This window comes from Nicotiana tabacum, chromosome 6 (genome assembly GCF_000715075.1).
Source record: "Nicotiana tabacum cultivar K326 chromosome 6, ASM71507v2, whole genome shotgun sequence".
Taxonomy (NCBI): domain Eukaryota; kingdom Viridiplantae; phylum Streptophyta; class Magnoliopsida; order Solanales; family Solanaceae; genus Nicotiana; species Nicotiana tabacum.
The window spans coordinates 26,297,643-26,314,098 of NC_134085.1; the positions used below are offsets into that span (position 1 = coordinate 26,297,643).

Genomic DNA, 16,456 nt, shown 5'->3' on the forward strand with positions numbered 1-16,456 from the left:
GGGCTCATATCTACTCTATCGACTACCCGGTCCTATGGGCTTAAAATGCATTTATGGTTTGTGGGTAAATATTACTTTTAGTCCGTGACCAAATTATTTATATTCGGTAGCAGCAAATTGTGTAAAATATATATATTTTTTTGCTATTATTTAATTTAAAAGCGGCTATCAAAGTCATTTTCCCATATTTTATTGTACCTAGGTTTCTTACCGGACTAAATGCAATTAATAGGATCTATCTGACTCTCTATCTCTCGCAATGAGCTACGTGCACTTACAAGATTGTGCTTGATATTGAGCTTTGTTATATCTGCGCAAGCAAAGTTGACCCCGTAGCTCCTTACTATTTCAGAGTTTCATTTCTCAATTTATATATATATATATATATATATATATATATATATATATATATATATATATATATATATATATATATATATATATATATATATATATATATATATATATATATATATATATATATATATATATATATATATATATATATATATATATATATATATATATATAGGCAGGTCCTTGTTGGGCAACCTCTGATCAGATGGTAAGTTATATACCGAGTCCACTGTGGCCGAGCGCCTATGAGCGAGCTCAGCATGGCCGAGATACAGAGCCTAGTATGGTTGAGCGCCTATGAGCGAGCCTACTACGGCAGAGCAGTTATATATATACCGAGCCTTATAGGGTGGACATCTATTTTACTTACTATATTGAAAGAGTTGAGTCAGTATCAGCAGGTAAGCATATCTTCAGATTATCTTTGACTCTCAATTACTTTCAGTTATTATATTATCAGTTCAGTTTCAGCATTCACTTATTTTGTTGCCTTACATACTCGGTACATTATTTCGTACTGACGTCCTTTTTGCTGGGGACGCTGCATTTCATGCCTACAGATCCTAATAGACAGCTGGATAGATCTTCCCAGTAGATAGAGTCAAACATCAGCTTCGTTGGTACGCTCCACTTTCTCAGAGTTACCAGGTCTATACCTTGGAGACTATTTTATATATACAGATTTGATGGGTAGGTCGAGGCCAATATCCAATCATTATACAGTTCAGTTATCTCTAGAGGCTTGTAGACGAGTCCTGTATATTTTGGTCTATCAATATTTTGGTCTACCAGTAGACGTTCATGGCGGCCTCATCATCCTGCACAATTATATATATATATATATGAGCTTTTGGGTATGTTTACCCCTTAGATGAGAGAGATGATATTTTAAGATGATTCAGAGTATGGACTCATCGGCCTAAGTTAAGGGTTACCCCTCCAGAGTTCATAGTTACAGAGTGGTACGCTCGGTCCGAGTATGGCATCGGGTGCTCGTCGCGGCCCATCGGTTTGGGCCGTGACAGTTTACACATAAGTCAACATCCGGTTGACTTTCCAACTTAAACTTCTAAATAGGAGACTAAGTGTCTCATTCCACTCCAAATCACTCCGGACCTGAACCAACTAACACAATACGATAAAAAACGGCTGAATAACACAAAAGGAAGCAGAAATGGAAGAAACAGGGCTATAACTCATGAAACGACCGGACAAGTCGTTACAAGTTCATTAGAAACAACAACAATAATACCAGTGAATTCCTACTTGTGGGGTGTGGGGAGGGTAGTATTACGCAGATCTTATCCCTACCCTAAAAGGAATGGCGGATCCAGAATTTTTAAGTTATGGGTGCTCTACATTCTTTAACTATAGTTGCGACATCCACAAAGAATAAGCGTACAACTATTTAAAAAAGATAATGTATTCATGATTATACTTTGTGATTTTATGTTTTAAATATACAATAAATAATTTAGTCATCCTTTACACTGTATTTATTTTAAATTCAAACTTTATTTCGTACTATATTAGCTATAAACTGAACATTTTTATTTAAGTAGAAAAAAGTTTAAACCATGCATATACAAATTTCTTTATACAATAGGAAAAGATGAAGTTTCGTTGGTTTTGGGTTGTGTCACACCCTTTTTCTTCCCCGCAAAAGAATGATATGTGTTAAGGATTGTGGGTTAAAGGATTTTTCCAATTAAAGTGATAATTTTGAAATAGGGATTATTTTATTGTTCAGAGTCGCCACTTGGAATTGGTTTTCGGTGTTCCAAGTCACTTTTTTATTTAAATCCCTAGTCAAAGGAAAGTTGACTCTATTTTTATCGGTCCGCGAAAACAAAGTTCGGGTAAGGAATTCTGTTGACTGGGGAGAAGGTGCAAGGCATTCCCCGAGTCCCGTGGTTCTAGCACGATCGCTTTATTGACTTAAAATTTGGCTTGAATTAATTTTGGACAAATTGATATTTATATGCTTTTATATTTTTACCTTGCCACTTTGATATCCAGATTGTTAGGTAAATTAAAGAAAATTTTGAATAATAAGATGTCATAACCACACTACGCAAGCGAATGCGTGATCGAAACAAATTTTATTAATTTAATCATAACGGCGCTACGCAAGCGAATCCGCAGTCATGACAAAGAATTATTAGCACGTTATTACTTTTGGATAATTTACTACATTTGAGAAAAGAGAGAAAAAAAAAAGATAATGTTTGGAGTTTACTAAATGTCAACTACCGCGCTACGCAAGCAAATCCATGGTTATAAGCAAGGGATTAATTAATTAATAATTAAGCTATTGAAATCATTGAACTAATTTAATAAAAATTAAATATCACGCTACACAAGCGAGTCCGTGAATGAAAAAGGGCTAAAACGCGCCTACTAATTGCCTAGCGTTTAAATTAATTGTCAAAAAAAAAAAGACTAAGTTATAAAGTTATTTAATTGTAAAAAAAAAAAAATCTAATTTGTTAATTGGCGAACGAAACTATGCACATGAAAGTTAGGCCCTAGCTTGTTGTAAATTTGAGCCAACTAGTGAACTAACCTATTATTGTATTAGCGGGCCAACAATTTATTCAAAAGAAAATGTGGGCTATCAACTTTACTACACTATTCCTTGAGCCCAGTAGATTTTTCAATTATTCTCGTAACTATACAGCCCATTAACAATTACAAGAGCCTTTTTGCCAAATCCTCCAAGCACACACACGTCCAATTAGCAATTCATGCACCCAATTTAGGAGATTAACCAAGAATTGATAGCCTTCCATAATAAACTTTAAAAATATTTGCTTTGAAAATATATTATACCCCAATCCTTCAGTTACCGACCACCCTTTACTTCTTAATAACATACTCCAAAAACTTTTAATTTGAATACAAGTTTATTTGACAAAATCATTAATCTATTAGAAAATCATGTCACCTAAAACCAAGCATTCTAGCACTAACTTAATTATCCCAAAACTTTGTGTAAGATATAAATCACAGACAAGCATTTGGGGCTAAACTTCCGAAGCTAAATTAAAGTTGCAATGATACAAAGTGTTAACTTGTATAGTGTAAGCATTTATTTTACATTGTCTTCAACATCAGGATAACCATACATGCAAGCAAAATTTATCTAGCATACTGACACTTGGCCTAATCTTCTTAAGTATTATTAATTATTAAGTAATAGACATTGATCATGAAGAAACAAAGAGCCACTGTTCTAATGATATTTTATTCTTTTGACAAATTAGCAAGGATTAAAGGGAAAAACTTCTCTGTTTTGGCATGGAGGAGATAAAAAAAAGGATTAAACTTATTAATTACTACCAAAGCCTATAGCAAACTGAAGAAAATTCATGGCCTCCACATTGTAGTCCAATATAGCAATGGAAGAAAAAAAACAACAAATAATAACTAACATGGCAAAAGTTTTTAACTAGAAGAGAGAACAAAAGATGCATCCACGGTTTAGTGACATCAGAAAATCGATTCTTTTATCACTATATGCGATTCTCTACTTGCACATAAACGTGGATAGCGAAAAAAAAAGATAATCTTAAGAGACCAACTCTATAACAGTCCGAAACCTTGTGATATGATATGTTTTAAAACAACTAGCAGACTAACAAAATATTATTTCACCCAAAATGTAAAGAGAAGTTAAAGTATTAAATAAGTTATTCCAGATTTTGTACACCGGAAACATACATGCATTATTCAAACACTCATTTCTTCATTAAGTCACAAAAAGCATGCTCAAATAATGGAGGCAGGTTGGCACCTTCCACATTCGACATTGAGAATTTGCACTACAATAGGTTTAAAAGTTACCTGAATGGCAGAAAATCAAACTACAGCAAAGATGTAACTTCGAAAAAGCCGACCAACGAACACAGCAAACTTTCAACAGCAAAGAAGGAACAACAACAGAACAGCCCAAACAACAGCGATATTTTAAAGCCGATACGAACCAGAAACTCAAACCAAACGCTCACCGACTTAGGAAATGAAGAAAGAACTCACAAACTTTCAGTTTTTTTTCAGCTTACTTTTTGATGTTCAGCTGCTGACTTTCTTCAAAGTTTTGTGTTTTCTTCGAGTGTAAAGGGTGATGGCTAAGTATGTTCGACTCCTCAAGTGTGAAAGAATGGCCTCTTTAAGTAGGAAAAATAAGTCCTTTTGGACAGATTTTGATTCACCAAAAATCTGTCCAAAAGGACTGACTTTTATGTGCCAAAACAGTCATTTTTTCACCAAATTCTGACACAAAACAGAGCATTTGCATTTTCAGCATGTTTAAACAGTAAAATACCCAACAAACACGTACTTTAAACTCAAGTTTTCAGCTTTTATCTATTCATGACTGAAATTCAGCTTATACACTCAAACTCCAACCAAATATGAACTAGCAAAGTAGAAACAAGACTCAAAATGCAATCGAACTAAGTATTCAGACAAACTAGATTAGAATGAATTCGATTTGTGTAAACCAACATGGAACAACAACTGAATTTCACAAACTATTGCTTGAAACAGAAATTAAACGAACATCGCTAAACTATCACAATTAATAACAACTAAATATACAACTAACTATATAAACAATTGAACTAATCTTTTGGTTTTTTCATGAAATTAACATAAAGACTTAACTATTCGACCGACTAGGTCAAAAAACTGAAAATTCAGACTTAACAATTCTATACAAAATAGTCGACCGATTAAGTCGAAGAACCAAAGATCAGAACTAACGGACAAACAAAAATAGTCGACTGGCTAGGTCGAAGAACTGAAAGTTCAAGCTTAATCAAATTCACACAAAATAGTCGACCGGCTAGGTCGAAGAACCAAAAATTCACATTTATAAAGTGAAAGTATAATTAAAAATTTATACTCATTGCACATAAATAACAGAAACATTAATGGAGATTAAACCTTAGAACTAATACTAAAACAAAAGCAAAAAATCAGAAAAGATAAAAATAAGGAAAGGAAATTGATGTTTTACCATACAGAGGGATTCGATGTCAAATCGAGCAACGAGACGGATGCCGGGGGCGACGAATAGTGGCTGTCCAACCTCGAAACGGGCATTTCTTTTTAGTACACGCTGGACCCATTGGATTTTAGCGTCGTGCTAAAAAGAAACAATCGCCTGAGTCGGAAAAATGGCTTAAAACAGACCCTTCGCGGACAGGTGGTCACCAGTAAGCTTGCCGGAAAATAGTGGTCGGAGTTTGGAACCAAAACTGACATAAAATCAATAGCTCTCCTAGAGATCTATCCAAATGTGTGTGTATTATGGAATGAGGATGGCTAGAAGCTGACCAATTTCAAAAGAAATAGGGGCTAGGGTTTCGGCCAAAATGGGATTCGTGTGGATGGATAGAGATTTAGGAAATTTGAGTGTTGGATTCGAAAAGAGGAGGTTGAGATGAGTAGGGGGTGAAATTTTGGTGGTGTTTGGAGTTCGTCCACCGGCGGTGGCGATTTCCGGCAGGCAGAATAGGGGCGGCGGGCGGCGGCTTGAGAAAGAGGAGAGATGAAGAGATGGGTCTCTAGGGTTTGAATTTTTAGAGAAAAAATGAAAAAAAAAATCTGATTTTAAAAGGATTTTATACCTCAAAGGGATTAAATAAGGGCCGTTGGATCAAAGATTATGGATGGATGAGATCAAGTCTTCAGGTTACTAAATGAAACGACGTAGTTTTGATCCAAAACTACGTCGTTTGGACCCTCCCCTGGCAGCCCCCTTGCGGACTGGGTTTGGACAAAATGGGCTCAAAGTTTAGGCCAATTTTGGCTCAATTTTAATTAAAATACACTAGTCCAATCCCTACCCCATTTATCAAAGGGATTTTTACCTATTTATACCATATATCAAACCTTATTACAAAAAATGTTCATAATTTGTTATTTACCCGTGTAGTCCACACTTTTACTACAAATTATATACCAATCCAAAAATAGGTAGATTTTGCCATAAAAACGCGCTAAAATGAAGGCACCAGATCTGCGTGTGATTCTGAGGAGATTTCTGTTCTTCATCTTCATCTTCATCTTCATTTGTTCTTCCATATATTTTTCACCATTGATAGCCATTAAAAAGCTTGAAAGCTTTGAATTCAAATTTGGGTTTTCAAAAATCATTATTTGTTTGGATTGGGTGTTGTTGTAAATAATTCGGAATATGTTTAGGAGTTTATATCTCAATTTTGAGGGGTTTTGGTGAAGATTAGACTTGGTTTTGACTGAATTTTAGACTGAAACTCGAAGAAGAAGAAGAAGAAGACGTATTTCCAGAAATTGTAGATAAATTGTAGTTAAAGTGTAGAATTATAGATATATTGTAGATAAATTGTAGATAAATTGTAGATGAATTGTAGATTAAGAAGACTAAAACTTCTACAAATCTTCTATAATTTATCTACAATTTTTCTAATTTGACTACAATTTGACTACAAAATATCTACAAATTCTGGAAATATGTCTTCTTCTTCTTCTTCTTCTTCTTCGACGAGTTTCAATCGACTGTGTTAACCAGTAACCTTCAACCACTGCCCCAAAAAAAAAGAGGTCAAAGAATTTCGAACTCTCTGCCATTATTATTTCCAGTGGGAATTCAAGCGGTTCGATCAAAGAATTTAAAATTTTCTTGTGAATCTGAAAATATGATATTCTTCGACGGCGGTGGGCAGTTGGGGATGATCAACGAGAGGAAGCATAGGAGCATCGTGAGTTGTGTGTGTGTTGTGAATAGTTGAGATGAAAGGAAAGAGAAAGTGGGAAGATACAATCCTATAATTATGCCTAATATAAATAAACCCTTAATTATATCCCTAATTTGAATTATGGTATAGAAATGATAATTTGGTATGCTTAAATGTAATAAACACAAACCTTAAACATTGAGGATAATAAGGTTTGATATATGGTATAGATAGGTAAAAATCCCTTTATCAAATCATTAATCAACTCTTAAAACACATACACACACACACACACACACACACACACACACACACACACACACACACATATATATATATATATATATATATATATATATATATATATATATATATATATATATATATATATATATATATATATATATATATATATAAAGAGAGAGTAAAAAAAGAAAGAAGAGAGGGAAAAACGCCAATTCATTTATGGGGAAGAATGGGCCTGTGAAAAGAAGTAAAAATGGAAATGAAGAAAAGTTAAATTTAAAAGAGAGGAATAAAATAGGAAAAATAATATTGTATAGCCATTTTAATAATAATAGTCGAAAATATATATTTCGAATGTAAATAATTATGCTTGCCCAATAAGATACTTAGGGATCAATGTCAAACTGGTTTAGGGTGGATTCGATCGTGCGACAACTTGCATCAAAATAGTTCCTTAATAGACTTTCAAACAGAAGCACCCATTAGCCTATTTTGTTCCTGGGTGCTAACTCAAATTATTTGGTCATTTAGCACTAGTTGCTCACGGAAAGTAGAAGTTCCATGTCAAAAGCAATGGGTGCTAAAGCACCCAAATAGTACAACGTGGATCCGCCCATGCCTAGGAGGACAGAAAGGCTATTTCCGATAAACCCTCGGTTAAGTTGAAGCTTTAAAAACACCAGGAAAAAGCTATATACAAAATTTAAGGAAGATGAGGTGATTTCAAATGGTTAGGAGTCGAAATTCTGAGCTAATGTGGAAAACGTTAATGCGACAATGTATATCATGTGTGTATGTCACTGTATATCACACACATATTTTCATGAATATATGCAGATATACATGATATACAGGAAATATATGAATATACATAATAATATACACCGCCTCAAAAATCATTTTCTCCCATTTTCATACATTGATGTAACAAAATAATCCAGCATTTCAATCCAAAAAAAGGAAGAAGATGAAAAGAAGAAAAAGAAACTTTCAATATGCTAAAATTGAGGATAAGTCACATATATGCTAAGGTCTGCGTACACACTACCCTCCCCGACCCTAGTAGGGGAATTTTATTGGGTTGTTGTTGTTGTTATTGTTATCACATATATGCTAAGGTTGTTTGGATTCTCCTATGTATTGTGCTTCTATGTTTGTAGGCAGAAGTAAATTAAACTATTTGGGATAAAACTATTGGCTGAGATCATAAAAACGATATGGGTTTAATATTACATTGTTAGGGGAGATTTGAAATTATCTCTTTGTATATATGCCCAGTTCCTTGTGATTTCCTTCTCCATAATTGGCAGACTCGACTAGCTTTGGAAGGGAAAGAGGAGCTCATTTTTGTTGAGTAAGAGAAATTTGCGATAGGTTAGGAGACAACTTCTCAATTTATATAAAAGCAGACACTTGGCTATAGTGTGCCAATTTTTTAACTAAAATTGGGAAATTAAGTTAAAACATCTCAACAAGAGTAAGTCGGACTATTCCTTGCCATTAACTGAGCAGAATATCCTTGGAGTGCCAAATTGCCCTTTTTATAAAATCATTAAAATGACTGTGGGTCACTTCCAAAGATTATGATTTATGTTTTACTTATTTGTATGTGTCATTTTATTTTGTACCATATTTGGGTATGTCTTGTGTTTCTGGATATACCTGTTTATGTAATTATACTTGTTGGAGATTCTATTGTGTCTGGTCTGATTAATTGGTCTTATGTGGTTACTATTAATGGGTATGACATTATGGTTAATCTCTTGTTGTTGGATATGATGAATTTCGAGGTAATTCTTGGAATGAATTGATTATCCTCGTATTACGCTATCTTGATATGACATGCCATGATAATGGAGATGGTCATTTGATCAGTCTAAGAGTAGGGTGATTTTATTTTTGAACGCTCAATGTATGGTTGAGAAGAGGTATTTAGCATACTTGGCTTTCATTTGGAATACTAGTGCAGAGACTCCCTCTATGGATTCGGCGCCGGAGGTGAAAGAATTTCTTGATGTGTTTCCTACTGATCTACTGGGAATGCCACTAGATAGAGATATTAATTTTGGTATTGATTTGGTGCGGAGTACCCATCAAATCTATTCAACTACTCCTTCCGTTTCAATTTATGTGAACCTATTTCCTTTCTGGTCCGTGCCAAAAAGAATGACCTCTTTCTTTATTTGGAAACAATTTACCTTTATGCAATGATTTATAGCCACACAAAATATATATGCCTCATTTTACACTACAAGTTCAAAAGTCTTCTCTCTTTTCTTAAACTTTGTGCCCAGTCAAATAGGTTCACATAAATTAAAACGGAGGGAGTATATTTTATTGTTTTAGCATAGTTGAAGAAGTTAAAAAGGCAAATGCAAGATCTGCCTGACAAAGGATTCATTAGATTTAGTGTTTCACCTTACGGTGCACCGGACGTTGTTTGTGAAGAATAAGAATGGTACTATGAAGATGTGTATTACTTATGGGCTGCACGCCGCAACAGATTTTATTAGCGCTTGGGCAAGATCCGCCCCTCTAAAGTATGACATACCAGCAGTGAGCGCATGTACCATATAGTGCTGAGTGATTGAGAATGATGAGTGGGGAGTGTAAGACAGTGAGATTGAGTATTCTGAGAGTGTGAGTACATGGGTTTATCAGTGTGATACATTACATGTGACATGCACATTTGACATGTAGACATATAGATGTAACATTTCTCATATCATTTATATTTGGCATATTTTATCAGTGTTGAGCTTAAACTGTTAAACATGAAATCATGTCTACATTTCTGTACTATGTACAAACTGATTATGAGATTTCTCTAAGTTATTAATGTCATTTCCCTATTATATCTATATTGTTATTATCTGGATTTGGACTGTACTTTTCTGAGCTCGTCACTACTTTCAGCCTAAGGTTAGTCCTGTTATTTATTGAGTACATTGGGTCGGTTGTACTCATACTACACTCTGCACTTTGTGTGCAGATCCAGGTACATCTGGACCCGGTGGTTGCTAGACTTGGAGCAGTATCTTCTTGGAGACTATTGAGATAGCTGTTATGGAGTCCCAGACCTCGACCCTCCTTTCTTTTTTAGTTTATTTAGCACTGTTCTTTCTTTCCATATAGTTGTATTAGAAGTTTTGACTGTGTTGATACTTAGTAGCTCATGTACTTGGTGACACCCAGATTTTGGGAGATTTTGTAGTTGACTCACAGTTGTGCATGTCTGTTTTATGAGATTTTTCACTGTTAAACTTATTTCATCATGTTTTCAATTTAAATGTGTAGTTATTTGTGATTGTCAGCTTGCCTAGTACTGTGATAGGCGGCATCACGACATGTTGAGCTTTGGGTCGTGACACTTTATGTCCATCCCCATGCACTGTTTTACAATAGTAAGTATTCATATTTTACGCCTATAAAAGGCTATGTAAATTGCAATGGAACGACACACCAGAAGAAGGGAAAAACTTCTTCTTTCTATCTCTCTTTCTTATTTCTATTTTACTAAATTGCTTTTATTTTGTAATACTGGTGCAATTTTAATTGGTTTTTTTTCATAGTCATTTTAATGTTTGGTTGAAATAAATTTTTTGTTTAAAGATCATTTTTTCACAACAAGTTTTTCAAATTTTTGAAACAAACACTAGGTCGTCTGGTATGAAGAATAAGTATAATGATTCCGTAATAGAATTTGGGATTGTATTTATTTCATATTTGGTTGTAAATAGCTGAATAAGTTTTATACTAAAATGGTGGGATTAGCTATCCCATAGAAAAAGTAAGATATGTAATCCAATGGAATATCTCATCACATGGAATATTCTTGTTTATCTCTCCATTGTACCAAATGCCAATTGTTCGGAAGCCCGACAGATAAGGACGGTCTAAGTCATCCTCACTATGTCGTATTCCACTAGCTTAATAAAGATTTTACCCCAATTACATTTAACATCATGTGCATTATATTTTGGATTTAATTTATATAAATTGACAGAGTAAAAATTGATGTTGACTCTCCATGACGTGGATAAGTTATTGGAGATTTGTTTCTACATTTGGTACCACTAGCTCCGATTTATGGGGGCTTCATCATATCAGCTCCAAAAATGAAGCATGTAATTCACTTACTTTCTTCAAAATTTTCTTCTGTATCATGGTCTTGTGGCATGAGCAGATCTAACCATTGCAGCTGCACCTAACAGTTTTTAATTTGAGTTCTATATGCATACATTTTTAATTATATTTGGAATATGTATTCATAGTTTGAGAAAAGAACTATAAGTTCAGTTGAACACACCGAATCCACTCTAATAGTGAAGGCACATAGACCTTATTTAGATGAAAATTTTGCGATTTCCCTTTAATCTGACTTAGCTCCTATCTATTGAAGTTCTAATCATGGCGAAAGACAAGTTGGAGTACAAGAAACAAAATTAATTTCCCATTTAAGATAAATAACAACAAAGTAACAAATACACCAAAGTTCCACGAAGTAACAACACTTGGCTTAAGTAAAGCAAATTAAGAACTTTGTTCATAACAAAACTTGCTGACTTGGCCTACCAACCTTTGCTTCAGAAAAAAAAAGAACATTTAGTCAAAACTTTTGCTTCAATTGACTCTTTTACAATCTGAACGAATCTCTCCATTTGTCCCAGTTAATGGGCTAATATTTCCCATAGTAATCATTGACTGAACGAAGCTTTGAAAAAATGTATTTTGGTTACTGCTAAATGTGTTGACAATTGAGACAGTTGCTGCACCAGCTGTGGAGAATAATTCTTGATCTGATTGCAGAAGCCCTTGATTATTCTGCAAATTTGTGAAATAATTATTGTCAAAACTATCCGAGGTTGTAGGATCAAGGTTAGCCAAGGCTGTGGCATTTCCATTTTGAGGACATATTTGCCTTAGGTTGGCCAAATAAGTTGTGTTTAAGGTTGGGTCAGGATTTCCTGTGCCATTAAAATTGTTAAGGCGGGCACTGAATACGCGACATTGGGCACGTCCAAATGTGTGTGCACCTAAAACAATAGAAAACAAAAATGATATCTTTAGTCGATAAAGTTGTTCGACTATCCAAATAGTAATAAGGAAATGGTATAAAATAGGACAGAGAGAGTAATTGATTACCAGATAAGGCAACTAGATCGGTAACGTTAAGGCCAACAGCAGAAAACTTTGCTGTAATGTTGCTTAAGCCTTCAAAAGGAGAAGGAATAGAAGTATTGGCTCCTCCCTGGTTTGCTGTTCTGCTGTCTCTTCTCCCTAATGAAACATTCCACGAAGGACCACCTGCCTGTACCCCATTGACATGATAAAAGAATTGATTCAGAAAAGACTTCTTCAATATTTACTCTAAATATTTTGTTGGTAGCTGAAAAGACCCCATTGCGAACAAAGTTTCATATTGGTAGTTGAAAATATTGGGTTGCTAGATATTAGGTGCATGGAGCTCTTAATGGTGTGAGGTTTTTTAAGGAAAATCGTGTAGGCTTGGCCCAAAGTGGACAATATCATATCATATTAATAGTATATCTGAGCTATGCCCAGCAATTGGTATCAGAGCCTAGGTTCAACGAGACGAGTATGACGATGATAAAGTGATGGTGTGAGACTCGGTTTTCTTACCCTTATGACCCATGGATCGTAGTAGTGGATCAAGTCTGAACGGTTTTTCTCAAAAGGGATCACACTATTAAGGGTTCTCTACACCTTATATGCATGTTCTTAATATTTTCATCTACCAATGTGGGACTCTGTTCGCACGCCCAACACATTTGATGAAAGAATACAAAAACCTTGCAAAAAACTAACAATGTAAAGGCTTGCTTTTCCTTTCCTCGCTTGCTGTTGCTCCGAATTCCAACAAATTTCTAGCTAATGCACCCATAAGAATCCAACTATCCCCTGTATGGATCCCATCCACTCTGGGGTCATCACTCCTCCGAATATAGTAACATGTAATCCGTCTTATTTTACAGGTTACTAGAAGTACATTTTGTTTACACGACATACAAATTGTTTACACGGTTAGTGTATATAAATTAAACTCAAAGTATATATATAAGTTTACATACCAAAGAAACTGAGGCTTCTGCAGCAAGAGCAAGAATGTCAGCACAGGATACAACACCAGGGCAAGAACTCTCAACAGCAGATTTGATGTTGTCAACAACATCGAAACCTCTTGCGGAATTAGCATTAGGCGCTGCATCTTTCTCACTTACTATATTTGCTGTTGCATTATTATCCAACAAAAGCGAAGCATCACATCCCTGGAAATCACAAGTAACAGAAACACAATTTAACATAAAATAGAATAATAAAAGTCACTTAAGATGTAACAAATCTATTGTTTAAGAAATTAAATAGTTAATTATAAATCATGGTTTTACGTTGACAAAGCAATCATGGAAATGGAGACGAATGAGGCTAGCCCCAATACGAGCATCAGACTGCAAAGCTTGCTGAATAGCATTTTGCACAATGCTTGAAACATTTGGACATGTAGTTGAGTAAAAATTAGCACTCAATTGAGCATTTGATTCATAGAAACTGAAAATTGCTAGTAGTAAAATGCATAAAACGGCAAAAGAAGAAGAATGAGCCATATTTGTTTCGTATTTCTTATTAGGTAGACAATTTCTATTATTTGTGTCTCGTGAATAGCTAGAGATCTAGGCAATATATACAGAAAAAATTGCCTTGCTTTCCTGATTTATTCTTGACAATTTCAAACATCATAGTCAAACAAAATAATTTGCTCTGTCTGGTGATATATGGAAACTTCTACTACTAGTAGTCTACTAAAACTAAGTTTTGTGGAAAATTGTTTAGCCATATGAGACTATATCAACATTTGAGTAAAAAATTATTTTCCACCGCTTTCTTGATTAATTAAAATCTTGTCAAACAAGTCCTGGATATTTATAATTCGTATTAATTTTGAAGAGTTCGAGATGTTACCCACTTCGCCTATAAGAGAAATTTCTTTTACTGTGTGAATGGTGTAGGCAAGTTGTGACAGCGTAATAAAAAATCAATAAAGTTGATTAAACATTTTAACATCTTTGATAGAAAGTCCTCAAAGATTCTCCATAATTTAACACAATATAACAATGTGGGCCGCCTGAGTTCAACCCTACCGTAATTCTGCACCTTGTGATTCTTTGAAAGGAAAAGGGTTAAATTTGCTCATTTACTATGCAAAAATGTTTAATTTTCACTCCTGATATATTTGCGGTACAAATATACCAACGTTGTTCTTAAAGTATTCAAATATACCTCTCCTTTGTTAGGGCTATCCAAGGTGGACGTGCATTTTTACATGACACGGGCATTTTGATGACCGGCAGTATTTAGTTACATATTTATCTCATGTGGCAGTTTGCTTGTTATTTCCGCTAACGTGTTGACGAGTTTCTAGTTATTTTTATTTTACACGAAATTCAAAAATAGTTTGTGCACTTTTTTGGTCACAAATTTAGTTTTATGACTCTGCTTCCAGAAATCCTTCGTTCAATGACCATCCCTCAAACAAATTCTCTTGTATTCTTACTATATAAAACTTTAACTTTTGCTAGAGACAATTGTACCCTGTTTGTACTTTTAAGTATATTTTCTCAAAAGTATTTTTCAAAAAATTATTTCTGGGGATAAACTATTTTTTTCTGCTTCTCCAAAACAACTTCTGGTTTACTCAAAAGCACCTTTTTTTTCTTCTAAAAATATGATAAAACATTTCAACTTTAAAAAAAAATTATAAAAAAAAAAAGACCATGAAAGAGCTTGGCCAAACATGTGCTACTTATGAGTTAATTAAAGAAAAAAAGCGATCATTTTCCTTCCCGACCCCTTGAATTTGTTATCCCTATACTTAGCTACTTTCATAATCATTTATGCACTCTAATTTAATTTGAACTGTCAACCATGAGAATACGAAAGCTATTTCCTTGGTAATATATACATTAAAGTAGTCAATTATAGGGTCCATGATTGACGAATAAGAACAAACGGATTCAAAATAAATGTTACACACACATCGTAACAGTAACTCTGCATTCAAAAACCGCCTTTAGTGGAAATATCATTGCACCCTTTGTCACAATTGATGTAACACACCTTTTCCTTTTAATATGTTCCAAATAGAATATCACACTTTTATATTTAGAAATAATTTAACTAAAAAAAAATTCTTTTTATTATTAATAAAATAATTTACAGTCACACAAATATCTAAGGCTTATTTTAGACATAAATTCCAAAAATCCTATTTTTAATTTATTAATATTTTCATGCCTAGTAAAATGGTGACACATAAATTGGGACGGAGGGAGTAGTTTTTTTGGTCGACATGAATCTTTTCGTCGAGTATACTTTAACGAGTGACATTTTAAACAATGAATCTCTAGACATATATGCTTGGTTGGCTTGGACTAACGCGGATACTCTTATTGACAGTTGAATAGCAAAATGTTGCAATCAAATGGAAAATTACACAATTAATTTTTAAATCAAGGGGGGTAAAAAGAAAAAAAAAAGATTAGATATAAGGATTTGGTGAGAGTAGTTGGAGCTGAAGTACGTATAAACTTTGACTATTTACAGCCCTAATAGCGAGCCATAATTACCTAATCAAAGCAATTGGTTTCTAAAATATGCCTTACGACATTGAAAAGTTCTCTAATCTTCCTGCATGTACATCACACTTTACGCGCTAAAGAATAGATTATTAGTACCAGAAAGGGAAGAAAAGAAAAACATAAAAGTTAAATGTATATCTAATAGAGCCTAGGAAGGCATTTGTCAAACAATAATTATTTGCAAGCTTGCTGGTTCATTTGGCTTTTTCTTCGTGTGTCAACAAATTGACACACGAAGTGTTGTAATTTGTCTGAAAGAAATTCGTTTAAAATGTCCAAACAGGGTACAAATATCATTTCATACATATCTCTCTCCAACTTATACCCTTCTCAAGGAAAAAAGTAAGAGTTCAGATTAAAATTTTCATTCTCTCTGGACTTTTATGCAGGAAAATAAAAGTTCACATTTTTTTCTACCATTACTTAAGTAAACTATATACACATGAGTATTATCCTTAATTATATACCGTA

The 16,456-nt window shown here is 34.0% G+C and overlaps 1 protein-coding gene across 1 annotated transcript; it reads right to left on the reverse strand.

Moving 5' to 3' along the window:
* Positions 1-11,759: 11,759 nt before the first annotated feature.
* Positions 11,760-14,113, reverse strand: LOC107807967 (peroxidase 15). Its single transcript, XM_016632447.2, has 4 exons — positions 13,739-14,113; positions 13,421-13,618; positions 12,474-12,639; positions 11,760-12,364 (listed from the first exon to the last, which is right to left on the reverse strand). Exons 1-4 carry the CDS (start codon positions 13,952-13,954, stop codon positions 11,952-11,954), a joined length of 993 nt encoding a protein of 330 aa, XP_016487933.1. The 5' UTR covers positions 13,955-14,113; the 3' UTR covers positions 11,760-11,951.
* Positions 14,114-16,456: the final 2,343 nt, after the last annotated feature.